Genomic DNA, 27,946 nt, shown 5'->3' on the forward strand with positions numbered 1-27,946 from the left:
TCTACGTCACGCGCAGGCTGCGTAAAAGTTCGACGTCATCCGTCAAGCGCGTCGAACGTCACATCATATCCACCACCCCGCCCCGGTACTTCACGCCCCTTCCCCGGTTTCTATGGCGACGGACGCTCCGCCGGCCTGGTCGTTCGACTAAGCAGTGTCGATCCACACGCCTCCACACCGTCACCTCCCCCCGCCACCCCACTCCACGCCTGTCTGGAGCCATTCTTTAACCGATAGTCCATTATTTTTAAAACCGAGTCTTTGTGCCCAGGTCAGAATAGGAAGAAACAGGAGAAATTATCCTTCGAAGACATAGTGTGAGGAAGATCGCTTCCAGCAGGCGCTGTCGCCATCTTCAGAAACTCAAATGTTTTAGTCAGAAAAGAGGCAGCGCTGGGGAGAAAAATCATTAAAGTTACTCCATCCTGGTTGGGGTGAAAGGATGAATTTGTGATCAGAACCTCGCTGGCAGCCTCCCTTTGTATTCTACATCATTGTGCAGGCGTGACAAGCAAAAGGGTTTATTTCCCAGTTGGGAGCTTTAGGAGACTCTCTGCTTGCAGCAGAAACCTTCATAGCGCAACAACTTCGAAACTTACCGCTCCGTGAACATGCCGAAGAACAAGGGAAAAGGGTAACATGCCATCGTATTTTTTTAAAATGATGATTAACTCGGTGCTGTTCAAACCCAATTTTAAAAGTTTCGCCGTCCCTACTCTGTTTTGCTACCTCTGCATTCAAACTGTTGCATGAAGAAGCCATCAGAACATTTAGTTAAAAGATTATTGGGGAATGGGGAAGTACTAATAAACAAAAACTCTTTGGTGGGAGAATCAGTTTGAGGTGCACAAACTTCGAAGGGCTAACCAAGATAGATAGGGAGAAACATTTCCCTTTAGTAGAGGGGTCAGTGGTTGAACGGAGGGCACAATTGTATTTTTAGACGAGGAACAAAGGTTTTGAGGGGATTTGAGGGAAAAAAAAGAGGGTTGTGATATCTGGAACTAAAAAGGATCGTAGAGTCGGGAACCCTCAAGACATATAAGAATTACTTAGATGAACTCTTGAAACGCCATAGTATACAAAGGTACAGGCTAAGTGCTGGGTAAAAAAGGGATTAGAAGAGATGGATATTCGATTACCAGCACCAACACGATGTGCTGAAGGGCCTCTTTCGGTGTTGCAAAATATCTTTGACCACTCACCATCCCCTTACCTTGGAAATACTGAAATGGATACCTGGGAAGTAGGGATCCTGTTGGTCAACATCTGTAAAGAGAAAAACAAAGCAGTTTGACATTTGGAAAATGACTCATTATCAGAGTAGTTAAGGGTGTAATATTATTTGTACATATGAAATGTTGAGGTTAATTTTGTATTGTTATTCTTAAACAGAACCGTGTACTGTAGGAACATGACAACTAGCATATAATTCAAGAAGGTCAAGGTAGTTTGTTAGAATACCAACTAGTTTGATTTGCCTGTACGGCCATATTATTATTACGCTCGTCGTATGTCAATCAACAAAGATCTTCTGTTAGCTCACTGCATCATAGTCATAAATACCATCGTAGGAACATATGTCCGGGGCATAATCCAAGTTGCGATGGCGCAGTTAGCTGCACTTCGGTAACCTAATGTAAAATTTTAAAACATATATATATATTAATTTGTGCGTAGTGGGGTGATATTTAATTTTCTTTTTAAGAATTAGTTTAGTGCTCTCTTCTAAGCGTGTCTCCCTGTGCCATTTATCTTCGCCGGATGAAAGGCTGGGCATCTGCTCTTAGTCCGTCGCTGATGATACCATTACTAGCAATTGTTGCGAGAGCTCAGGTCGAGGTTTATGTAGGGTACTTGCTTCCTTCAGGAAGTAGGAAGAAATTTGAGAATGATTGGAGATGGGGTTAATTTAGAAAGGGTTAATTTAGATTGCTGTCCAAAGTCAGTCTGTAGAATTTACCATCAAAGTTTTCCTCCTTGGTAAAATACCTATGCAAATACATACTTGTTTAATTGGAATGCCATTTTATGATTAAACTAGCCCGTGAAAACGCTGAAAAATGTGAACTTGAATGGAGTATCAGAGGGTTGACGTTTATAGAATCGCACGCACCCTTGTATGAATACTGACAGGCGAACTGGATAGAAAGAACGGTCCAGACTCGAAACGTCAGCTTTCCTGCTCCTCTGATGCTGTGTTCATCCAGCTCTACACCTTGTTCTCTTGGATAGAAAGAGACCTCCGTTGAATTGTTAAATGATGTAAAGCTCTATGATTTCAAATTGGGGCAACTTTATATTTACATATATAACAAGCATATACTACTCTAGATTAAATGCTTGAAATATATAGCAAATCAGGTGAATAAGAAAAGTTTTGTTCTGGGACGAGGACCCCCGACTTCGGGTGACCTTTGATTTTCTTTATTTAATTATCCACCACTCCCTACAAAAAAAAATCAAACCTTAAAATACTGTGCATTTATACTCGTCCTTGGAGAACTATCTCCAACATTGGGGCAGCACGGTGGCTCAGTGGTTAGCACTGTTGCCTCACAGCACCAGGGACTAGGGTTCATTTCCACCTCGGGCGACTGTGTGGCGTTTGCACATTCTCCCCGTGTCTGCGTCGGTTTCCTCCGGGTGCTCCGGTTTCCTCCCACAGTTCAAAGATGTGCAGTTGAGGTGGATTGGCCATGCTAAATTGCCCGTAGTGTTCAGGGATGTGTAGCTTAGTGGGGGATGGGTCTGGGTGGGATGCTCCAAGGGTTGGCGTGGACTTGTTGGGCCGAAGGGCCGGTCCCCACACTGTAGGGATTCTATGATCGACATATCAGTTGTTCCACATACAGAGGTTGGCACTACCTTCGCAGACAGGAAGAGAGCGCGGTGGCCTCAAAATGGTAGCATTTGTTTTCACAGAAGGCTGTCTTGGTGGAAGGACAGCCAGGAAGCTCAGCTGTGGCCCAAATGCTTGTGTTGGAAAGGTGGGACTTACCATAGCTGGAAGACTTCTTTTAAAATTCAAAAATTACCTTTTTTTAAGGAAAGGAAATAAGGATGAAAAGGCTGATCCAAAACCCATGGAATCAGATACAGAGAAGGCAATGGCTAGTGCTGCTTTGTGGGAATCGAGACTGAATGCTGCTGAAAAGTCGCGTATAGAGTACCGTGACACTGCACGGACTCTTGCCAGGACCAATGAAACCTTAATGAACGATCGGTTTCAGGTAGAGAAGGATGCCATGGAAGTGATCTCATACTTAAAGAAACAGGACTTGGAGAAAGAGACAATGGTAATAATCTTGTTTACTTGTTTAATTAAGTATTTTAAAATTTTGGATGTATTTATGTATTTAATCTTCTCCCCTTTGGAAGGATTTAAACATGGAGGACTGAGAAAGATATACATGTATTTCGGAGGTGACTGCATGCTCAAGGACTTTAGAAAGGGAGATTGAAGATGAGGTACCATTTTCAGGAATAGAGGGGTCAAATGTTAGTTCTTTGAGGTGTCCGGATTGATTCATACTCATGGGTATGCTAATGAGCCACGGACCATGATGACACCGCATGATCAGCACCAACAGAGAGTCCAAGCAGCAACATGCTGGACCAAAAATATGTACCGAAGTTGTTCAGTTAATGAAAATTATCAATTGTCTGATAAGTAAACCAGTTGAGATTGTCAAGTAAATTGAACATACGTTACTTATTTTCTAATGTGGGAACAAGTGATTTTGTGTTAAGGAACAGAACACAAGAATAGGACAATAAAATAAAACAAAGAATTGTTGGTGCTGGAAATCTGAAACAAAAACAAAAATTGCTGGGGTAACACAGCAGGTCTGTCTGCTGGGTAGAAAACAGAGTTAATGTTTCCAGTCCAGTGATCTTCAAGTGGACTCCAATCATTAACTCTGTTTTTTCCTCCAAAAATGCTGCAAGCATACTGCCTGGTAACAGTAAATTTAATGGAGAGGGGTACAGTCCCTGTGGAGAAAGAATCATTAACATTATCAACTAACATAGGAAGTAAGGTAGTCAGAAGGGGTGTGAGAACATGGGTAGCGGGAGCAACAACTAGATCTCATGGTCTTGATGGACTATGGATAAGGCATGAGGGAGCTAGAAAAGAAAGAGATATTTGACGTATAAAAAGCAATCAAAAAGGATAATGGACTATCAGCTTTTCTCAACAGAACTGGAATTTATACTTGCATTGTAAAGGGCCTTGGTCAGATCCCATTTCGAGAACTGTGTTCGATGTGAACAGATTGACTTTGACTTTGAAGAGAATAGACTGTAGTTTCATCAGAATGGGGTTTAAAGGATTAAATTACGGAGACTGATTACATAACTGTGGCTTGTATTTCCTTGATGGTTAGGATTACTGGTGTTTGCAATGTTGAAAGGATTTGATACATTTGAAACAAAAAACTTTTTTTGTGGCTGACAAATCAAGAACCATGAGACATAATCTTAAAATTAGAGGTAAAGCTATTCAGTAACAAAATCAGAATGCATCTTTTCACAAAAAGGCCGGGAGCATCCTTACAATCTATCTCCTTAAATTTGCACATGGAGTTTTCAAAACTCAGAATGATAGATTATTACAAGGTAAGGGTACCAAGGGATATGGGAAAAGATGGGTAAATGAGTTTGTGATGTAGATCAGTTATGATCAAATTGAATTGCAGAGTATACTCCAACGACTAACTGGCTTGCTGCTATTCCTGTCTTCCCAATATTAATTTTTACTTTGATTAATTCAGTGCTCTTGGTGCAGAATGGGTAAAATGTGCATGAATTGACATGGCATATTCTGAATCTTGGTATTTGAAAGGGCTTGCCTGCATGAAGGGAATTAAAATGGGTCATTGAAATTTGTCAATGTAATTGCAGATTTTGTATTTTCAGATCAACAAACTGCAGCAGCAATTAGTGGACCAAAAGCAACAAGCTGTGGAGGAAAACAAAACAATTGTAAGTGACTGCAGCTTTCCAATTACAGCAGTATTTATGGTACTTCAGACATCCAAAAGTTCAAGGGAAGCACTGGATTAAAGTATGTTGACTAATAACGCATGTTTTTAGGAAGAATGTCAAAACTAGGGAGAGGGTGTACAGACAATTTACTTGAGGGATGAGTGGTTTGAATTATATGGAGAAGCTGGTGTAAGTGGTGTTATTGTGCTGAAAGAAGTTTGAGAACAAATTTGATAAAGGTATTCAAAATCATGAGAATGGTTTTGATGGGGTAAATAAGGAGACACTAGGCCAAAATACATGTGTGCCAAACAGCATAAGCAACAAGTGATAGACAGAGCTAAGTTATTCCACAACCAAAAGGTCATGTCTAAGCTCTGCAATCCTGCCACATTTAGTTGTGAATGGTGGTGGGCAATTAAACAACTCGCTGAAGGAGGAGGCTGCGCGAACATTCCCAACTGCAATAATGGGGATCCAGCACATTGGTGCAAAAGGTAAGGCAGTAGCATTCTTCAGCTAGAAATGCCAAATGGATGATCCATCTTGGCCTCCTCCAGAGGTCCCCAGCATCACAGTCATTACCCAATGTGATTTACTTCTTGATATTAGGTAATGGTTGAAGGCGCTGGATATTGCAAAGGCTGTAGGTCCTGACAACATTCTGGCAATAGTACTGTTGTTTCAGTACAGTTACAACACTGACATCTGCTTGACATTGTGAAAAATTGTTCAGTTATGTGCTTCTCCTGTACACAAAAGCAAGACAAATCTAACCCAGCCAATTACCAATGCACGCATCAATCTACTCTTTATCACCAGTACTTGCTAACCAATAATTTGCTCACTGATGCTCAGTTTGGTTTTCACCAGGTTTACTATTAACTACTATTTACTTCATTACACCCTGCTTCAAGCATTGAGAACAGGACTCTATTCCAGAGGTGAAGTGAGAGTGACTGCCTTTGACATCAAGTCTACGTTTTCAGAGTGTGGAATGAAGGAGCTGTAGCAAAACTGGAGTCAATGGCAATCAGAGGGAAAACTCTCCACTGATTGGAGTCATACCTGGCATAAAGGAAGATGGTTATGGTTGTCGGAGGTCAATCATCTCAGCTCCAGGACATTTTTGCAAGAGTTCCTCAGGGTAGTGGCATAAATCTTCAGCTGCTTCAACAATGTTCTTCCCTCCATCATAAAGTCATATTCAGCGATGTCCGCTAATGACTGCACAATGTTCAGCACCAGTCATGACTCCTCCAATATGGCAGCAGTCCACGTCCAAATGCAGCAAGACCTGGAAGTCCAGTACCTCCGGGTTTGAGCTGAAAAGTGGCAAGTAATGTTTGCTCCACACAAGTGTCAGGGAGTGACCATCTCCAGCATGAGAGAATTTAACTATTGACATTCAATAGCAATAATGAAGCCTCACTATCAACATCCAGGATCAGAAATTGAGCTGAACCAGACATCTAAATACTGTGGCTACAAGAGCAGGATGGAAGCTAGGAATCCTTCAATGAGTAACTCACCTCCTGACTCCTCAAAGGCTGTCCACAATCTACAAGACACAAGTAAGGAGAATAATGGATGAGTGCTCCATCAACACTGAAGTTTGACACCATCCAGGACAAATTGGCTTGCTTGGTTGGCACCAGATCCACAAATATTCACTCCCTCCACCCCAATGCCCAGCAACAGTGAGTACAATCTAGAATGTGCACTGTAGAAATTAAACAAGGCTCACTACCATTACCATCTAAAATGACAAGGGCAGCAAATGCATGGAAACACCACTGCCTGCAAGACCCCTCCAAGCCAATCTCCATCCTGATTTGGAAATATATCACAGTTTCTTCACTGTTGCTGGTCAAAATCCTGAAACTCCCTCCTTAACAGCATTGTGGATGTACGTACAGCAAGTGGACTGCAGCAGTTTAAGAAGGAAGATCACTATCACCTTCACAAGGGAAACTAGAGATGGCCAATAAATGCTGGCCCATCCAGTGACACCCACATCCCATTAATCAATAAACAAAAAGATTTAGCAACAATCAGTTATGTATCAAATTTTGCAAGTTTCATGAAGGGTTCTCTTAGTAAGCACTACTGCGTTATCTCAATTCTGCACTACTCACCTCATCACATATACATCATGCTGCTCTTGGGCTCTCTTGTGTCACAGTACTTGCAACTTCCAGGATTCCCACCACATGTAAACCCTAGCTGTGCACCAGGTCATTCACTGCAAGCTAGGAACAACTGTTCATAATTACAGCGTTGGAAGAATTGCTGCACTGATGGCAACTTGATTTGCTATCAGGGACCTGGAAATCCTGGTGGTTGGGGTGTTGGAGAGGTGGGTCATTTTCTTTTCTTAAGACTGCAAAAGGAGACCACAACCCCAGACCCAGCCAGCCTGGTTTGAAATTGGGTCCACTATCTATAGTCCAGTGGAATCCTGCGATAGGAAAACACATTCTGCTGAGCGCATTAGTGCCATGTCTCTGCAGCCGGCTAAGGAAGAAACACCTCAGTTTGTTGGCATTCAGAGGCCTGCTGGAGAGTAGCCACCTGCTTAGTCATTGGATTCTCTTCGTAGAATATGCCCAGAGTTTATGTGAAAGACAATGAGGATTTGGGGAGGCGTGATGTGGTGGGTGGGGTGTGGGGGCTGCGGTGTGCACAGCATTGCGCCACGTAGGAACAGGAGGATGTTCTTTAGTTGAATAGTACCTTTAACATGCAATGGCACAGAGGTATCAGCCACAGCAGCACAGGCATGATTTCTTTGTGAACTTTGTTCAGTGGAACAGAGTTGCATGAAATCATCTTTCACTGACTGTAAATGCTTTGTTACTGCTGAGGCCAGCAACCCCTGTATAATCCCAACAGCAATGGCGGCTCAATCTTTTGCTCTTTCTATGCATTTCATGTTGGTTAATAAAAAGTAATGTAACAAACTTATGGAAACCTTCACAACATCTGATGCTTCCTAATTCAAATTAGACAAAATTTTAATGAGCATTACAGAAAGGACAGCTATCATTCAGTCGCAATTGGAACATTGTGTAGCACAAAGGATTGCTAGCCTCTCTTGTAGTTGTAGTTAAAATGACTTTCGCTCACACAGGTGATGAAGAAAATTGAATAAATTTGGTAAGGTATTTACAATGAAGTGTAATCCATGGCATTTATGTGTCATTAGAGGTTTTATTTTTCCTTTCCCTCTTACTGTGTCCAGGTGCAGCTGAAGAGAACTTGCCCTATAGGGGACCCTTTTGGCTTAGGGATTTTGGCAGACAACACTGTGGCAAGAAGATTCAGACATCCTGAGTGTGACCTACCCAGATGCAGGCTCATTCTCATCAGCTAGAACTCCCAGTGCCCGACTCACTGTTTTAAGCTGACGATCTGCCCCAACATCAGAACAAGGCTCAGCACAGTTAATGGTGTGTGTGAGTGTGTGTGTGGATGAGAGAGTGTGTGCACGCGAGTGTGAGAGAGTGTGTGCACGCGAGTGTGAGAGAGTGTGTGCGCGCGAGTGTGAGAGAGTGTGTGTGTGCAAGTGTGAGAGTGACACAAAGATTCATGGAAAAAACTTTTGAGCCACAGTAGACATCATCCTTGCATTGAGATACAACAGCACCCCACCATTGCTGAAGAAGGAATAAATATACCACTAAATTAATATAACTAAGCAGAATATATATATTCTAGATGTAATATCTATACACATGACTAACAGATAACTTTAAAGCACTTAACATCCAACAAAGTACACTTGAAGTTGTTATCACTGTTGAAATGTATGTCATGAAGAGAAATCTGAAAGAAAACTGTATTCTCTTCTTTATTTTCATATTTAAATTCTGTTTGTGTCAAAAAACAGACAACCTTGCTGAACTTATAAATGGCCAAGGCTGATCACATGACTGAATTGTGTAGATATTCCAGCTAAAGCTGACAGAAAGTACTTGGAGGCTAGCCTGCTTCCATCCAGCTCTGGGCAAAAGAAAACATCATTTTTTTAAACTAAAATAGCACTATTGCTCTTACAGTTATCTTGGCACCTCACAATGGAAACTCTGATGGGGGAAAGTAATGCTATAATGTTAGCATAGCAACCTCCCAATTAGCCCATTAAGATGGTCCTTCAGCACCTAAAATGTCTGTCCTTGTCACATGAAGGAAATTTGAGCTTGTTGAATTGCTTAAATGTATAAATCCGGGATTCTAAATCAGTTGCTGTCTTAACATCATGAGAAGAGCAGCTGTAGGTCTCAGAAGCTAGGAGGCTTACTCTCCATCTTTTTTCTCTCTCGATAGTATCATCTCCAGAAAATATCTTGCACTTTGTCTGCCTATCTAGACTAATTCTCTGAATATAAGACACATTGCTGTGCCTTTTGACTGCATCCCAGCTTCCAGGAAAATAATTGGTACAAGATTAACCTATTGACAGATTTCCAATTGGACATTAACTCACTGAATTCTAAGTCATGTACATTAGTACCAACATATTGACTTTTAAAAAGTTCATAAATTGTAACTTGCCTTTCTGTTGTGTTTGTATGTGTGTGAAGAAATGAAGTAACAAAGAAATAGACCTGCATTTTGAATGCTTGTTAATAAACTCTACCTTTAATTTAATTTTAAAATATTTTGCTATGGGTTTAACAAAAACACAGGGTTTGGGAACACTTTTAGCCCACCTCAGTAAGGGTTAGGCTTAAAGCGGGGAAGGAGCAAAATAAACAATATCTCACTCTCCTGGGTTCGAGGAGAAAAGTAATCCCCCTAATTAAATTCACCCCATTCCCTCTTTGCCCAGGGCATGTTGGATATGAAAGAAAGGATAAAAAGCAGTGCTAAATAGTTGCTTCTCAAACTGCAGGAAGGAACAGTGCTGTTCCCCCAAGGGTCATTACTAGGACCACTGCTTTTTAAAATTATATATCAATGACTTGGATTTGGAATAGAGTAAAATTTCAATATCTGCCAATCCTACCAAAAGGATTTGGAGGTGTAGCTAACAGTGAAGATTATAGACTTGTTCAAGTTTAACAAGATTATGATGGGTTTAGGTAAGGTAGATGGCCCTGTACTCATTGGAGTTTAGAAGAATGAATCGTGACCTTATTGAAGCATACAGGATTTTTGAGGGACTTAAAAGGGTAAATGCAGAGATGTTGTTTCAGAGGGCATAATCTCAGAGAATAACTCGATGGGTTGAATAGCCAACTTCTGCTCTTATGTCTTATGTTCTTATCACCTGATCAAATGAGAAATAGGGGTCACAGATTCATAGTTTTGGACAAGGTCTGTAGAGTGCATCTTTGGAGGAAGAATGGTTCTTACCTCATATGCAGTGAATTCTTACTTTGTGAGCATAGTGAAAACAGAGATAATCCAGTGATTTCAAAAAGAAATTACATGGGCACTTGAGTGAATTAAACTTAAAAAAGCTATGGGTATCAGACTGACAAAGGGTGATGTAAATATGATGGCCCAAGTTACCTCCTTTTGTGCTGTAATTTCTCTTGGACTTATGTGTGGTATCCAAGTGTTTCAGGGAAATAGAATTGGATCCATAATTATAAGCAACTAACCTACATTTATAAGGAGTTCAGCGAAGTTCAGCTCTGTTCTCAGGACTCAGGAGTTCAGCTCTGTCTGTGAAGACATCCACTATAGTGACTGTTAGCTGAAACTTCTTTCATACCTTCATCTTCCTACAGGTCGAAACCTACACCCAAAAGATGGAACAAATGCAAGGCAAAATGTTACAAAAAACAAAAGAAATACAGCTGATTCAAGAGGAACTGAACAGGGTCAAAGAATTTAGGAAGAAACAAGTTTTCTTGGAAAATGAATTGGATGATGTGAGTCTATTCAGATTTCCTGTTTCATTATGTATGTACATCTTTAAGCAAGATGCGCAGTCATATACAAAACTGTTACCACCTCTGTCTACATATAATTTAAATTTATAATCAGTCTTAAAGTAAATACACAAAAAACACAATATTCCGGACAACTTACTAATTTATGTCACCTTTGCATCAGTACCATCTTTCATATTTGCCCGCAATTGTGCCATTTTTCTGCAGATAGCAACTGCATAAGTGGATCACTGGTCATTAACAGTTGTCATTGGAATGCAAAAAGTATTTCATTTATGTGAAGTGAGAACTTTCAGTTGAAAGTTATTATATGAATGCAAGTTTTTTTGTTCAATATTAATATCCTATTTTTCTGATAATTATTCCTATTTTGATTTTGATTTTATTGTCACGTGTATTCAAGTACAAAAGTACAAGAGCATAGTGAAAAGTGTATAATATTGCCAAACAAGGTGCCAACCTAGGTACAAGTACCTAGGTACAGAATCTTAAGAACAAAGTAGAAATTTTCTCTTCCCATCCACCATTTGTGGCTAAAACGATGAGCAGGGAATTGCTCACTGCACAACTTCTTCTCTCTTGCCAAAGCTAACAAATGTTGTTGGTAACTCCCCTTACCCCAAATTCCAGCCATCCAACCTCGAAGGTTGTTGATAGTGATAGGCCCACTTGTACGCTGGGATTTTTTTCTCATCTTCACTTTCTTATAAGCTACTCAAATGTGCCATGGAAACCTGCTGTGATTGGAACCAGGTGGAGCTTGTTAACTATGTGGTTCTTGCTTGGCATTATTAACCTGGGCCAATTTGGAAAGTCTTAGCTGACCAATATAACCAGGAGATTAGAATGTCCTCAGTTGAGGACTGACTCTGAGCTGGCTGGCCACAGCCTGTGTACTGTGTACTGGCTCAGCCTCTGAACACTAGGATGGCTATGGCAGTGACCTGTAACACCGCAGATATAAGACTGGGACTGCCATAATGTTAAAGGCTTGGATGGAGAAGGATTTGTTAAGTGTGTAAAGAAAATTGTCTGATTCTGTATGTGGATGTACCTACTAGAGAAGGTGCAAGACTTCACCTAATCTTGGGAAATGTGGGAGGGCACTTTGGGGCCAGTGACCATAATTCTATTTTTTTAAAATAGTGATGGAAAAGGATAGACCAAGTTCTAAATTGGAGGAAGTCAATTTTGACAGCATTAGGCAAGAATTTTCAAAAGTTGGTTGAGTGTGATGTTTGTTTGCAGGTTAAGGGATGGCTGGAAAATGGGAAGCCTTCAGAAATGAGATAATGAGAGTCCAGGGACAGTATGTTCCTATTAGGGTGAAGTGCAAGGCATGTACTTGTCGGAAGTGCTGAATAACTGGGGAAATTGAGGTTTTGGTAAAGAAAAGGAAGGAAGCACATGTCAGGTATAGACAGCAAAGATCAAGTGAATCCCTAGAAGAGTATAAAGGTGGTCAGAGAATACTTAAGAGGAAATCAGAAGGGCAGGAAGGGGACATGAGATAGCTTTGGGAAATAGGGTTAAGGAGAATCCAAAGGGATTTTATAAATGCATTAAGGACAAAAGGGTAACTAGGGAGAAAATAGGACCCGTTAAAGATTAGCAAGGCTGCCTACGTGTGGACCTGCAGGAGATGGGAGAGATACTAAATGAGTATTTTGCATCAGTATTTACTGTGGAGAAGAAAGATGAGAGGTGACTTGATAGAGGTGTACAAGATGATGAGAGGCATAGATAGAATGGATAGCCAGAGACTTGTTCCCAGGGTGGAAATGACTAGCATGAGGGGGCATAATTTTAAGGTGATTGGAGGAAGGTATGGGGAGATGTCAGAGATAGGTTCTTTACACAGAGAGTGGTGGGTGCATGGAATGCACTGCCAGTGGTGGTAGTAGAGTCAGATACATTAGGGACATTTAAGCGACTCTTGGATAGGCACATGGATGATAGTAAAATGAAGTGAATTGCAGGTTAGTTCTGATCTTAGAGTAGGATAATAGGTCGGCACAACATCGTGGCCGAAGGGCCTGTACTGTGCTGTACTGTTCTATGTTTCATTTAGAAGGACATGGAAGATATAGAATGGGTGAAATACATAGCGACAACTTGAAAAATCTCCATATTACAGAGGAGGAGGTGCTGGACGGCTTAAAATGCATAAAGGTGAATAAATCCTTGGGACCTGATCTAGGTATACCCCAGAACTCTGTAGAAGCTAAGGAAGTGTTTGCTGGCCCCCTTGCTGAGGTATTTGTATCAGTGATAGCCACAGGTGAGGTGTCAGAAGACTGGAGGTTGGCTAACGTGGTGCCACTATTTAAGAAAGGTGGTAAGGAAAAGCTAGGGAACAGACATTGGTGTGGGCAAGTTGCTGGAGGGAATCCTGAGGGACAGAATTTATATTTGGAAAGGCAAGGACTGATTAGGGATAGTCAACATTGCTTTGTGCATGGGAAATCGTGATTCACTAACAACTGAATTTTTTGAAGAAGAAAGGAAGAGGATTGATGAGGGTAGAGCAGTGGATATGATCTATATGGACTTCAGTAAGGCATTTGACAAGGTTCCTCATGGTAGACTGGTTAGAAAGGTTAGATCACATGGAATACAGGGAGAGCTAGCCATTTGGATGCAGAACTGGTTCAAAGGTAAAAGACAGAGGGTGGTGGTGGAGGGTTGCTTTTCAGATTGGAGGTGTGTGAACATTGGTGTTCCGCAAGGATTGGTGCTGGGTCCACTGCTTTCTTGTCGTTTATATAAATATTTGGATGTGAACATAGGAGGTATGGTTAATAAGTTTGCAGATGACACCAAAATTGGTGGTGTAGTGGACAGCGAAGAAGGTTACCTCAGAGTACAACTGGACCTTGATCAATGGGCTGAGGAATGGCAGATGTAGTTAATTTAGATAAATGTGAGGTGCTGCATTTTGGAAAGGCAAATCAGGACAGGACTTGTACATTAATGATAAGGTCCTGGGGAGTGTTACTGAACAAAGAGACCATGGTGTGCAAGTTCGTAGTTTGTTGAAAGTGGATTTCCAGGTGGACAGGATAGTGAAAAAGACATTTGGTATGCTTACTTTTATTGTTCAGTGCATTGCGTATAGGAGGTGGGAGGTCATGTTGAGGCTGTGCAGGACATTGGTTAGGCCACTTTTGGAAGACTGTATGCAATTCTGGTCTCCTTCCTATAGGAAGGATGCTGTGAAACTTAAAAGGGTTTAGGAAAGATTTACAAAGATGTTGTCAGGGTTGGAGGGTTTGAGCTATCAGGAGGGGCTGAATAGGCTGGGGATCTCTAAGGGTTTAGAGTAGATTTGTAGCTCAGGTTGTAGATGATGTTGGTTGGCTCACCGAGCTGTGGTTAAATGGTTAAATAATTTGCAGCTTTTGCTCAGTGTAAAGTTTATTTAGGAAATAAAAATAAACTTCTAAGTAATTGCAGATGTCATTAATAATATTCCATGCATGTTGAACGCCATGCATGTTGAACCCAATGCTGCTGCTTTTGCACAAAAGTTGAGCATTTTCAAGTGGAGACAACAAAATATACATGCATCTCCGAAAGGGCTTTCCAGTACACAACTGTAGAATAGTGAACTGTTGTTTCCCTGTAGGACTTTTATTGCTGTACATTTTTCACAATCTTGGGTTGAAAGAGCTTTACGGCTAATGCAATGATTTTGGAGAATGGTCACTTTTGTAATGTAGGTTGACACAATTGTGAACGGCAAAGTCCCAGAAACAGCAATGAGATAAATAACCAGGTGATCAGTATTAGTGGCATTGATTGAGAACACTAAGGAGAACCTCTATTTTTCTTCAAGATAGTGTCATAGAATCTTTTACATGTACCTGAGTGAGCAAATGCAACTTCAATTTAACATTGCATCCTAAACGTGCTATCACTTGGAAAGAATGCTGAGTACCTCTGCAGATTTTGGATATAAAGGAGAGATGCAGAATAAAACAAACGTTTCCTCCTTTTTTTCTTCTCTCAGATAAAGGACACAATGAACACAACAAACAAAGAGCACAAAGAAACGCTAAGAAAACTGGAAAACAAGTTTTTTGAAGAAAAGGTATGTGAACAAGAGACAGGAGGCTACCGTCAAACTAATTCAGTCTCACATATGGCATTTAATAAAGTGTTTTACAGTAAGGTACAGGGTTACTCTGAAGAGGATTTTCCTTCTTTGCTCCTTCTACTGTGTCGTAAATGGTGACTTCTGGGCCTAAAGTAAAGACCAGAGCTTTCCAGGTAGGGCAGAAGACGAGGAGGGATGTGGTGTTTGGGGGCAGAGGAAAATTAACAGTGAGCTAGTCATCTGGACTCTTTTAATAAAAACTCACAAATAGCAATATTTGTAGAAGTCTGAGTGTAAAATGTTGGCAACAGTGCACACTGCAAGAAGAACATGGAAAAAAGGGAGCAGTTTATAAAATATTTCAATATTGAAAAGAAAGGTAATACTTTAGCAATTTACCAATTTCTTTGTAGGTTTTAAAAAATAAGACTACTTATTTGGAGGGGTTACTAAGCCTTGCAGTGCTAGAGAATTGAAATAATCCGTGTACCACTGAAATTGTTTCATGACTGAATGAAGATTTACAACAAATGCTGAATCATGGAGAAAAAATAGAAAATGTGGGCCATACATCAAATCTATTGGCATTTGAAAGAGTAGAGATCCTGAATTTCAGTGTTAGGTCTTTGAAACTGAATACTCAAAGGCTCTTGACCTGAAATGTTATCTGTCTTTTTAAATTTTGAAATGTTGGCACAACTAATTGTATATTTCTTGCATGACTGGTTTTGCTACCTAGGATACCAGCTGTGACTCAACTGACTCATCCAAAGCTTAACTTTAAAGGAAAATAATCGTACAATTATGGAATGTTACAGCACAGAAACAGATCCACTCAATCTGGGGCAGCAATGTTTTCCAAATGAGCTACCTAGTCTAATTCTACTTTCTTATTTACAATAGTTCCCTTCTGATGCAACTTTCTAATTTCCTTAGAAGAAGTAATGCACTCTGCCACAAAAATGGCACAGAATTCTCCTTTCAAGAAAATCAACAGAAAGGGAAATGAGGGTTACTACTTTATTGTGGTGTATTACAGTTGTTTGTTATAAAGCAACCAATGGCAAGTATTAAACTTAAGTGAAGTGTTCTGATTTTATCTTACTATTGTGTACTTTCAGATGCGTTTGGAGAGGGAGGCAGAACAAAGGCTAATTCAGCTGACTGAACAGGCTCACACTGAAGCTATTCTGTAAGATTCTGATTGTACCACTCCCAGATCTTGATATATTTTCTGCATGAAAAAAACATCATTTAGTAAGCAATAAATGGTTATCATGGAATTTTTATAAACAATCTGTAGAAGTGACTATGTGGCTTAATTAGCCCATGACATCATTTAAGTAGCATACAAAATTGGCAGCGTAATAGAAAACAGAATTGTATTCAATTGATATTTTTTGGGCTGGAGGAAAGTATGTAATGGAGATCCCTAGGAGTTGGTATTGGGATCCTTGAATTTCCTGACATATATTAATAATCTAGATCTTTGTATGCAAGGGATAATTTCAAAGTTAGTGGATGACAGGGGTCTTGGAAGCAGGGTAAACTGTGACAGGGACTGTATATGGAACAGGATGCCAGAGCAAGTGGTAGAGATGGGTATAATTATAACATTTAAAAAAAATTTTGACAAATACATGGATAGGAAAGGTTTGGAGGGATAATGTGTGCCAAATTCAGACAAATGGGACTAGTTCAGTTTAGAAAACCTGGTCAACATGGACGAATTGGGAAAGGGCTGCATACATGTATGACCCTATGACAGCTTACAACTATAAAAAAAGGACAAGTTGGTATAATGAGAAGATAGATGGCAGATGATGTTCAGTGCAGAGAAGTGTGAGGTGATGCCTTGATTATAAGAACATGGACAGACAATAAAAAGTATAAAGTACCATGCACAGCAGGAGCAGAGGGACATAAGTGTATATATGCACAGATAACAAAAGGTGGCAGGATATATGGAGAGGGAAATTAATAAAGCATACACTATCCTAGGTTTTATTAATAAGAGCATGGAATACAAGAGCAAGGAAGTTATTCTGAACGTATACAGGAAATTTGTTAGACCTCAGCTGGAGTATTGTGTACAGTTTTGAGCGCCACACATTGGGGAGGATGTGAACACATTGAGAGAGTACAGAGCAATTTACAAAAAATGATGCCAGTGATGAGAACCTTCAGTTTTGATGATAGATTGGAGAGGCTGGGCTGTTCTCCTTGGGAGAAGTAGACTGCACGGAGATCTGAAAGAAATTATCAAAGTTGTGGGAGATCTTGATAGAGTAAATAGGGAGAAAGTGTTCTTGCATGTAAAAGATTGTAAGAGGCCACAGATTTTAAGTGATTTGCAAATTTAGCAGATGTAATGCAAGAAAAAACTTTTATACACATCAAGTGGTTTGGGTCTGGCATGCACTATCTAGAAATGGTGGAAGCAGAGACAATAGAAGCATCTCAAGAACTCATCGAATGATCATTTGAATAGAAACAATATGCAAGGGTATGGGGCAAAGGCAGGCGAATAACACAAAGGCATAATGTTACATTACACTGGGGTAGCGTGCTGGAACTCAAGTCCCCAATCCCATAGTTATCACGAAAGCTGAAGATTTTATTAGAGTGCATAAAAATTCTTCCGTTTACCTGTCTGCTTAGATGCAGGTTTACAGAAAGTTTCTTCAAGCTTTCAGTATTTTACTGAAGAGAAATGCACCGTGTCCCCTTCTGGAGGTCTGAAGGCTTCTGCCAGTATTGTTCAGACCCACAAGCTACCCAGGAGCCAATCACATTTGGCAGGCTGATGTTTGACATCCACAACTGCTCACAATACTGCAAACCAATCTACTACTTGTTGCCCAGCCAAATCTCACTTTATGCCCCACCATCTCACCTCGTGACCGTCTGTCTGCAAGCATTTACCGCACTGCTTAAACAAAGGAGTAGTGTAAATACCACATTCATTGAGTTTTGCTAATTGCTGTTAAAAAATTGCAGAAATTCCTTCCACAGCCCTTACTTTTAAATAGCCCCTTTTCCATTTCAGTCCACAGTCAGAAAAATAAAAAGGTAGTCTTTATAGTAATGCTCATTGGAGAGCTGGTGCACGTGCTGTGATCTGAATGGCCTCTTTCTATGTAGTAACAATTCTGTGATTCTGTGATATGCATTTCTGGGCATTATTTTGGGAGAACAGGACAGCTCTGAAACTAGTGAGAAAATAATAAAGAGGACAGTGATGTTACAGAAGATGCTTTAATTATTCTTATTTCTGGTACAAAGAAAGACATGCAGTTTTATAATGCCTTTCACTTTGCACCCTAAGGCATTTTATATACAATTAGGTACTTTTGAATTATAGTCACTGTTGCAATAGGAATAAATGTGCTAAAATCCACCCAACAAGATCCCACAAACAAGAATGAGGTAGTGAGCAGCCAATATATTTGTAGTGTTAGTTGAGGGACTGGTATTAGACTCTATTAGGGAGATCTCCTCTGTGCTTCTTTTACTTGTGCCATTTTATACCTGTTTGCAAGAGCAGACAGAATGTCAGTTTAGTAATGCATCCAAAAGCCGACACCTCTTAAAGCACTTCTGCGAAAGTTCCAAATGCTGTTTTTGGTAACTATGAGAGCATCAGCCATTGCATATCAGCTGATGTTAGATGCTGAATCCCATCAAAAATATTAAGACCTAGTGTTATATACCCTCAAGAAAGAAAAGATTTACTTTGTTTGTGATCAGTTACTTATTTCAAAAATAATGACGGTGACAAGAACCTCATTTTCAATGAGGATTGTGTCAACTGCTGGTTGGTATCCTGGAGACAAAGGCATGAGTTACAATCATGCAAAGCATTATGCTTTTTTAGTCCAAGACAGATGATGAACAATCACAAGCTACTTAGTGATTTCCTTGGGCTACAATAAATTGAAACACTACTCCCAGCAAATGCTTCACTTCATATTCCTGAGCAACCTGTTTTCAAAAGTTTCTATGCTACATGGTGGATCCTTTTGAGTTGAGATGCCTTAATTGGTACTAATAACTGAATATTGCTTTTGTCTAGTTCTAACTCTGAAATAACATTTAACAATTTTTGAAACAGAGACCATGGTTTTTAAATGGTTGCTTGATAAAATGTAGTATGGTAAGATATGGGCAGTGAGCAGAAGGATGTTATTAGATTAAATGAATCATGTATCTAAAAGGTAACTTTTTCCAAGGCATCTGGATGGGTATATGAATAGGAAGGGTTTAGATGGATATGGGCCAAATGCTGGCAAATGGGACTAGATTAATTTAGGATATCTGGTCGGCATGGACGAGTTAGATTGAAGGGTCTCTGAGTCTATGTGTAGAAAGTCTCAATACAAATTTGATGGCCCCATTGTCTATGACCAGCAGTTTTAATTCTGTAGTTATTCAAATACTGTTCCCCTTATCCCACAGGAATCTTAATGAAAGATCTCGTTGTGTCTTCAAAGAAAACATAAGGCTACATGAGATGGTGAAGATCTATAAGAAAGATGAAGAACTTATGAAGAAGTCTCACAAGACTCTCGAAGAAAAAAGCACACAGCTGGAGAGTGAAAAGGTGTTGCATTCGTTAAAGTCTAAGCAAAGTGTCTGCTTTTTGTATAACTCAATTCTGTAAACAGAACAGTGGAACTTTACAAATTCAGAAGGGTCATAGCTGTAAGGTTGGAGATCTAGACTTATTTTAGGTGAATAAGTTTGGTACAATGCTCCTCTGTAATATCTTCTTGGAATTCAGAAGAGTATGAGGTGACTTGAAGGAAATATACAAGATTCTCAGCGGTCTTGACAGAGTGTGTGTCTGTTTCTCCTTGTAAGAGAATCTAGAAAAGGGGTTACCTTTCAAAACAAAGGCTCTTCCATTTAAGAAAGAGATGAGTATTTTACTCCCATAGAGGGTTGCAATCCTTTGGAACCATTCTTCAAAAAGTGGTAGAAGCAGAATCTTTGAGTAATTTTAAGGCAGAGTTAGGTAGATTTGATTAAAAACAAACTTCACCCTTTTGTTTATGTTCATATAATCCCTGAATTTAATATGATAGTTTATCATTTTAAACATTTTAGATTTTTTAACTATTACATTCCTGATGATTATTTATTTCATTTATCACTATGAATAATTTAAAACTATTTTTTATTAACTCAAAATTATGATATCCTAGCCATGCTTTAAGTATTTCATATAGCTTGAGTTTATTTTGTCTGTACAAAATTTTTGTTTGTGGAAAAAAAGTCAGTGTATCTCAATAAACTGATTTTATCTGATAACCTTGAATCAGAGATAGTAGGAACTTCAGATGCTGGAGAATCCGAGACAACAAGGTGCAGGGCTGGATGAACACAGCAGGCCAAGCAGCATCATAGGAGCAGAGAGGCTGACGTTTCGGGCCTAGACCCTTCATCAGAAAAGGGGGAGGGGAAGGGGGTTCTGAAATAGATAGGGAGAGAGTGGGAGGCGGATAGAAGAGGGATAGAGGAGAGGATAGGTGGAGAGGAAACAAACAGGTCGAAGAGGCGGGGATGGATGTCCATCCTGGGCCTCCTGCAGTGCCACAACGATGCCACCCGAAGGTTGCAGGAACAGCAACTCATATTCCGCCCCCTTGACCTGTCCGTCCTCCCTGGACTGACCTATCCCCTTCCTAACTCCCTACCTACACTCACCTTTACTGGCTCCATCCCCGCCTCTTCGACCTGTTTGTTTCCTGTCCACTTATCCTCTCCTCTATCCCTCTTCTATCCGCCTCCCACTCTCTCCCTATTTATTTCAGAACCCCCTTCCCCTCCCCCTTTTCTGATGAAGGGTCTAGGCCCAAAACGTCAGCCTCTCTGCTCCTATGATGCTGCTTGGCCTGCTGTGTTCATCCAGCCCTGCACCTTTTACTTGATAACCTATTTCTTTTACCCTTGTATCTTCTCTCGTGCTTACATGTTTCCATATCTTTGATGAGAGTCACATTCAATTCTTGTTCCAGGAAACTAATGAGCTATTAGTGAAAGAAAAAGTGTCACAGTCGAGACAGCAGAGAAAAAAGATCAGTGAGCTTCAAAGGAAGGTGGAGAACCTGGAAAAAGCGCTGGGACTCATGGCATCTGAGTTTGAGGCAGAAAAGCAAGCGATCAAACGAGAAACTGAACTTAGAATGGCAACTGGCAAGGTAGAGATTGCCAGGCTGCAGGCAGTGATTAAATTGAAAGACAAAGAGATGAATCGAGTGAAGAAGCTTGCCAAAAACATCCTGGACCAGCGTACTGAAGTAGAACTGTTTTTCCTGCAAGCCTTGGATGAAGTGAGGCAGCAGATCTTCCACAGTCGGGCTCACTACAAGCAGGCAGCCCAAGTTGCATACCAGAAATTAATGCTGAAAGCAAGTACTGGCAAGGAGGAATATCCCAAGATCAGGACCTTTAACAAAAGCGAGCATAGCACAAACTGTGTGTACCAAGATATGGAACAAGCTGATAAGTGGTATGTCAATATGTTATTTTTATTTTATTTTATATGATACCATATATACAGTGATAAAGCAGTTGTATACTGAAAATGCATACAGGTTCTTAAAACTTCTGGGTGGAGATATAATTGGCATAGCGATTATGTCACTGCACCAGTAATCAAGAGATCCAGGTTAATTTTTTGGGGACATGAGTTCACATACCACCATCCCTGCATGTGACTCCAGACTGACAGCAAGCAAGGTGAGTGATTCTTAAATGCCCTTTTAAATGATCTCCAATGTGACTGATTTTTAAATGCCCTCTAAGGTGATCTAGCAAGCCACTCAGTTTGTGGGCAGTTAGGGATGGGCAAAAAATGCTGGCCTTGCCCATGAAACCCATGTCCCATAATAAGAATAAAGTTTTTAAAAAAAATAAAACTTGGATCAAAGTCAGAATTGTAGGCCTTTAATGTGTTTCAGGGGATTAGGGAAATTCAGGAGATGGATGCAACAAATTTATAGAACTTGCTGGTTAATTTACGTTGGCCTGAAATTTACATTACTGCTGTTTGCTTTTCTTGCCCACCACCTCTCCATTAATTTTAGTCCTGAATAAAACTATATGATGTTTTTCTAGCACTCATGTTGGAAAAGTAAATATCTCTGACTTAACTTGGGAGCAGAAGGAAAAGGTCCTGCGCCTGCTGTTTGCAAAGATGAATGGATTTAAAACAAATAGGTATGTCGCATTGAAAGGTGATACCTTAATTGTGAATTTCAGAACATCAGATTGAGCTACAATGGTGACCAATATAATGCATCGTATCGTGTACTATAGTGAATGCCACAAACTTTTCAAATTGTACTGGCTATCATTTTTCATTCATTTATTCTTTTTATCATTTTGCACAGTTGTCACTTGGATAACTGATTAGTCAATGAAATACCCAACAGCTCACTCTTAAAAGCTGGGTCTTCAAGTTATCTGATAATTCCATGTTTTGGCACTAAATTCCCAGTTTACTTTGTTATTCATGGTGCTTGGTTCAACTGTTGTTGGATAAGCACTGGAAATGTGTTAATATTCAAAAGGCCATGGGCCAAGTGCTGGAAAGTGGGACTAGTGTAGATTAAAGTAGCATTTTTTGTCAGTGCACACTCAACGGGCTGAAGGGCCTCTTCTGTACAGTATGATTCTGTGATTCTCTGCTGGTTTGGAAGTTCCTTAAATTTAAACACTTCTGCTGATTCCTGGCTGATGGCATTTCTGGTGAGTGGTCACCAGAATCAGGGTGTCAGTCCTGTCTCCTTTTGGATGCTGCCAGACCTGCTAAGTTTCACTGGCAATTTCTGCTTTCATTTCAGATCTCCAGCATCCACTGTTCTTTGTTTAATCTTCTGTGTGCTACCTTTATCAAGCATATTGTGGTATCCTTATCAAATGTCTTCTGAAAATCCAAATATATTACATCCTCTGCTTTCCCTTTATCTGTCCTGCTTTTTACCACCTCGGAGAGTTATAATAAATTTGTCAAGTATGACTTCCCTTGTGAAGTCATGCTGGGTGGTATGGTGGCTCAGTGGTGAGTACTGCTGCCCCACCGCCAGGGACCCAGGTTCAATTCCAGCCTTGGGTGACTGGTGGTGTGGGTTTCCTCTGGGTGCTTTGGTTTCCTCCCACAGTCCAAAGATGTGCAGGTTAGGTGAATTGGCTGTGTTAAATTGTAGTGACCAGAGATGTGTAGGTTAGATGGATTAGCCATGGGAAATGCAGGGTGATAGGGTAGGGATGTGAGTCTGGCTGGGATGCTCTTTGGTGAGTCGGCCGAATGGTCTGTTTCCACACTGTAGGAATTCTATGGTTCTGCATGATCAAATTATGCATTTCTAAATGCTCTGCTCTTTTTAATAGACTCGAATATTTTCCCAATAACAAAAGTCAAATTAACTGGCCTATAATTACCTGTTGTTTGATTCCTTCCCCTGTTAAAGAAATTTTAATACATTGGCAGTTTTCCAATCCTCCCGGACATCTTCAGAATCTAAGGCATCCTAGGAGATTACTACCAGTGCATCTACTATTTCTGTGACAGCAATATTTTCAGAGGTGCAGGAAAGCTTGGTCAATGCCAGTGAATTTACTGCAACTCTTGCAGCAACATCCTTCTTGCAGGAGTTATTTTAGCACAAGTCCAGGTTGAGAATGCTGCTTCACTTCACTTCACTAATGTACAGCTTTCTGGATACTGTGGTGTATATTAAAAGTAGAGGTCTAGAGGTGTGGGTACATAGTTGCTTGAAAGTAGCATCATGGGTAGATAGGGTGGTGAAGAAGACATTTGGCATGCTTGCCTTCATCAGTCAGAGCATTGAATACAGAACAAGGTGCAGAGCTGGATGAACACAGCAGATCAAGCAGCATCATAGGAGCAGAAAGCCTGACGTTTCGGGCCTAGACCCTTCATCAGAAATGGGGGAGGGGAAGGGGGTTCTGAAATAAATAGGGAGAGAGGGGGAGGCGGATAGAAGATGGATAGAGGAGAGGATAGGTGGAGAGGAAACAGACAGGTCGAAGAGGCGGGGATGGAACCAGTAAAGGTGAGTGTAGGTGGAGAGTTAGGGAGCGGATAGGTCAGTCCAGGGAGGACGGACAGGTCAAGGGGATGGGATGAGGTTAGTAGGTAGGAGATGGGGGTGTGGCTTGAGGTGGGAGGAGGGGATAGGTGGGAGGAAGAACAGGTTAGGGAGGCGGGGACGAGCTGGACTGGTTTTGGGATGCGGTAGGGGGAGGGGAGATTTTGAAGCCTGTTCACCTGCACATCTGCCAATGTGGTATACTGCATCCGCTGTACCAGTTGTGGCCTCCCCTACATCGGGGAAACCAAGCGGAGGCTCAGGGACCGCTTTGCAGAACACCTACGCTCAGTTCTCAATAAACAACTGCACCTCCCAGTCGCGAACCATTTCAACTCCCCCTCCCATTCCTCAGACGACATGTCCATCCTGGGCCTCCTGCAGTGCCACAACGATGCCACCCGAAGGTTGCAGGAACAGCAACTCATATTCCGCTTGGGAACCCTGCAGCCCCACGGTATCAATGTGGATTTCACAAGCTTTCACAAGCTCCCTAACCTGTTCTTCCTCCCACCTATCCCATCCTCCCACCTCAAGCTGCACCCCCATCTCCTACCTATTAACCTCATCCCACCCCCTTGACCTGTCCGTCCTCCCTGGATTGACCTATCCCCTCCCTAACTCCCCACCTACACTCACCTTTACTGGCTCCATCCCCGCCTCTTCGACCTGTTTGTTTCCTCTCCACCTATCCTCTCCTCTATCCATCTTCTATCCGCCTCCCACTCTCTCCCTATTTATTTCAGAACCCCCTTCCCCTCCCCCATTTCTGATGAAAGGTCTAGGCCCGAAACGTCAGCCTTTCTGCTCCTATGATGCTGCTTGGCCTGCTGTGTTCATCCAGCTCTGCACCTTGTTGTCTTGGATTCTCCAGCATCCGCAGTTCCTACTATCTGTCATTGAATACAGAAGTTGGGATGCCATGTTACAAGTGTACAAGACATTGGTAAGGCCATTTTTGGAGTACAGCGTACAATTTTTGCTGTGCTCCTATAGGAAGGATATTATTAAACTGGAAAGGGTGCAAAAGATTTGCAAGGATGTTACTGGGACTGCTCGGTTTGAGTTATAAGCATCGGCTGCATAGGCTGGCATTCTTTCTCTGAAGTGTAGGGTGTTGAGGGGTGAGGTTATAGCGGTTTATAAAATCATGAGGGGCATAGATAAAGTGAATCGTCAAGGTTTTTTCCCCAGGCTAGGGGAGTCCAAAACTAGAGGGCGTGTGTTAAAGGTGAGATGGGAAATATTTAAAAGGGACCTTGTGGGCAACATTTTCACACAGAGGGTGGTACAAAAATGGAACGAGCTGCCAGAGTAAGTGGTAGAGGCAGGTACAATTTAAAAGACATTTGGACAGGTACATCAATAGGAACAGTTTAGAAGCATATGATCCAAACACAGGTACATGGAACTAGTTGAGTTCAGGAAAGCTGATCAGCACGGACAATTTGGACCGAAGGGCTGTTTCCGGGCTGTGTGACTCTGCGACGCTGTGACTTGTTCTGAACTGGCCTAAATCTCTTTTAAGAAGAAGCTAGACGTCTAAAATCTCTTCTAAGAAGAAACTAAGCTTCTAAACTCAACCCTGGTGTCTTCTGAACTGAAAAAAAAGCTAATGCCCTAAAATGTGTTTTTTTTTGCTGGATCAAAATCCTGAATTCCCTCTTGTGGGTCAGCAGGTGAACTGCACGTTTTAACAAGGCAGCTCACCACAACCTTCTCAGGGGCAGCTAGAGATGGGTAATAAATGCTGGGCAGTCAGTGACATTCACATCCCATCAATGAATTAAAAAAACTTACCTGTCATATAACATAATGTAATTATGTGTAAAGATCTATCCATCAATATCACTGGAGTTGGCAGTTAGCTCCATTATTAAATGCTGTCTTTAATCACTGTCTGGAAGGATACTATGACTTTGTTCTTTTTTAAAGAAAACCCTTCACAGAAGAAACCCAATACCCTACCGTGTTTATTTTGAAATTCAAATTCCAAGAATGATGATATTGCACATAAATAATACACCTTTCATCATTTGATTCAGGAGGGATTATTTGATTAGGCTGAATGATGGAACCATTACACTATGTCTGGCTGCAGTCAATACTAAAAGGACATGCTACAACGTTAATAGAATTAGATTTCTCAGTAATGGTTACTAAAATTAATATTTTGTAAATGATTTTACATTTTCTTGGCTAGCTTTTTGGATTATTCATTGATTATTCATTGCTTGATTAGTCAATAGACTAGTATTAAATTTTCTGCATGTGTGTGTGCATAATCCATATTATGAATCTCTCATTTACTTGTAGACTGAGGAGGAAACCAATTCCTGAAAATGGAGTGACTGCAAAGGAACCAGAAGCAGTTAGGTAAGGATCAATCAGACTCTAAAAGTATCTTGCAATACAAATAGTCTCATTTTATTCTTCAACAGCTGTGTATAGAATGTAATTTAATTCTTTACTTCGATGAGTATTGTAATAAAGTGATGTCATACATTATGGAAGGGTGCAGGACAAAAATGATTTACGAAACCTAAACATACCATACAGTAGTGGCGTAATAATGGTGATTTGCTTTAGGCTGTATTTCCATCTTTGCCCACTAGATGGCCCATCATTACCGAAGGATGAACTTATGCTCACAGTTAAAATAGCGATGTCTGTATCATCCTGAAGGCTGTTGGAGTGTGTGGGGTCTTCAGATCAGACTTCACCTGACAAAGGGACAGCGCTCTGAAAGCTTGTGATTTCAAATAAACCTGTTGGACTGTAACCTTATGTCGTGTGACTTCTAAAATCCGAAAGGACTGCGGATGCTGTAAATCGGGAGCTGTAAAAAGGGCCAGTGAGGCCCTTTCAGATCCAGTGAATGACCTATGCATTCCCAACATTTTTCTTTTTGCAGTATGGAGTAATGGGGGAGTAGTTAATATATCATCTCTGTACAGTTTAGAAATATTTGACATAAATGTACATGTTGTGCAAATGTTGTTTCCTAATGGCTAACCCACTTTGATTATTTTCTGATGCATATTAAACTGGAGAAAGGGCTTCAAAGTGGGAATGAACCACAACAAACTGAAGGTGAACCAACACTTCTTATCGCAGTGGAAGCATCATGGGTAGTCATAGGATTTTCCAAAAATTATAAGAAATGTCCTTCCCTTTTCTTGGATTTTCCTTAAATACCTCAATGCCTGAAGCAAAGGTACTGTAATACATAACATAAGGGAAAGCAAAGAACTGCAAATGCTTCTTCGAGATCTGAAGAAGGATCACTGGACTTGAAGTGTTAACTCTGCTTTATTTTCACAAATGCTGCCAGACCTGCTGAATTTGTCCAGCAATTTCTGTTTTTGCACTGTAATACCTGGTTGATCTGCTGTGCCACCATAGAGCACAGAAGTTCAACATACAAAAATAATTTACTTTATAAATCAAGTAATACATTAATGAGGAAAATCTGTACCACACTGACAAGTAATATGTAATAAAAATGAATGAACAGATTATAAACTTTACAGAACAGTAGCAATTTAAGAAGTTGAAAACAAGGTATGTTTAGCAGCTCTGCGTAATTTTCATGGTCTATTTTGTTTCTGTCCTTCTCATTTCAAAAGTCTGACCTGAACACTATTTCCTCCACAGCCCTCAAGATGAGAAGCACAATCCGACTTTTATCACTCAGGCTCCTGTTGAGCCTGAATCAAGCCCTATCGTTAGCTTATCAGATCAGCTGTCACAAGAAATTATATTACCAGATATAGTGTCAAAATAAAAGAACCATAAAACAGTTTGATATATTAATATGTTGAAATGAG

The 27,946-nt window shown here is 40.7% G+C and overlaps 1 protein-coding gene across 1 annotated transcript; it reads left to right on the plus strand.

Moving 5' to 3' along the window:
• The first annotated feature begins 147 nt into the window (after positions 1-147).
• Positions 148-27,946, plus strand: LOC109923145 (basal body-orientation factor 1). The gene is made up of 11 exons (XM_020523187.2): positions 148-634; positions 3,050-3,299; positions 4,924-4,989; positions 10,734-10,877; positions 14,911-14,991; positions 16,119-16,189; positions 19,456-19,600; positions 21,018-21,511; positions 22,120-22,221; positions 26,433-26,492; positions 27,774-27,946. Exons 1-11 carry the CDS (start codon positions 612-614, stop codon positions 27,901-27,903), a joined length of 1,566 nt encoding a protein of 521 aa, XP_020378776.1. The 5' UTR covers positions 148-611; the 3' UTR covers positions 27,904-27,946.

Source organism: Rhincodon typus, chromosome 8, assembly GCF_021869965.1.
Source record: "Rhincodon typus isolate 14 chromosome 8, sRhiTyp1.1, whole genome shotgun sequence".
NCBI lineage: Eukaryota > Metazoa > Chordata > Chondrichthyes > Orectolobiformes > Rhincodontidae > Rhincodon > Rhincodon typus.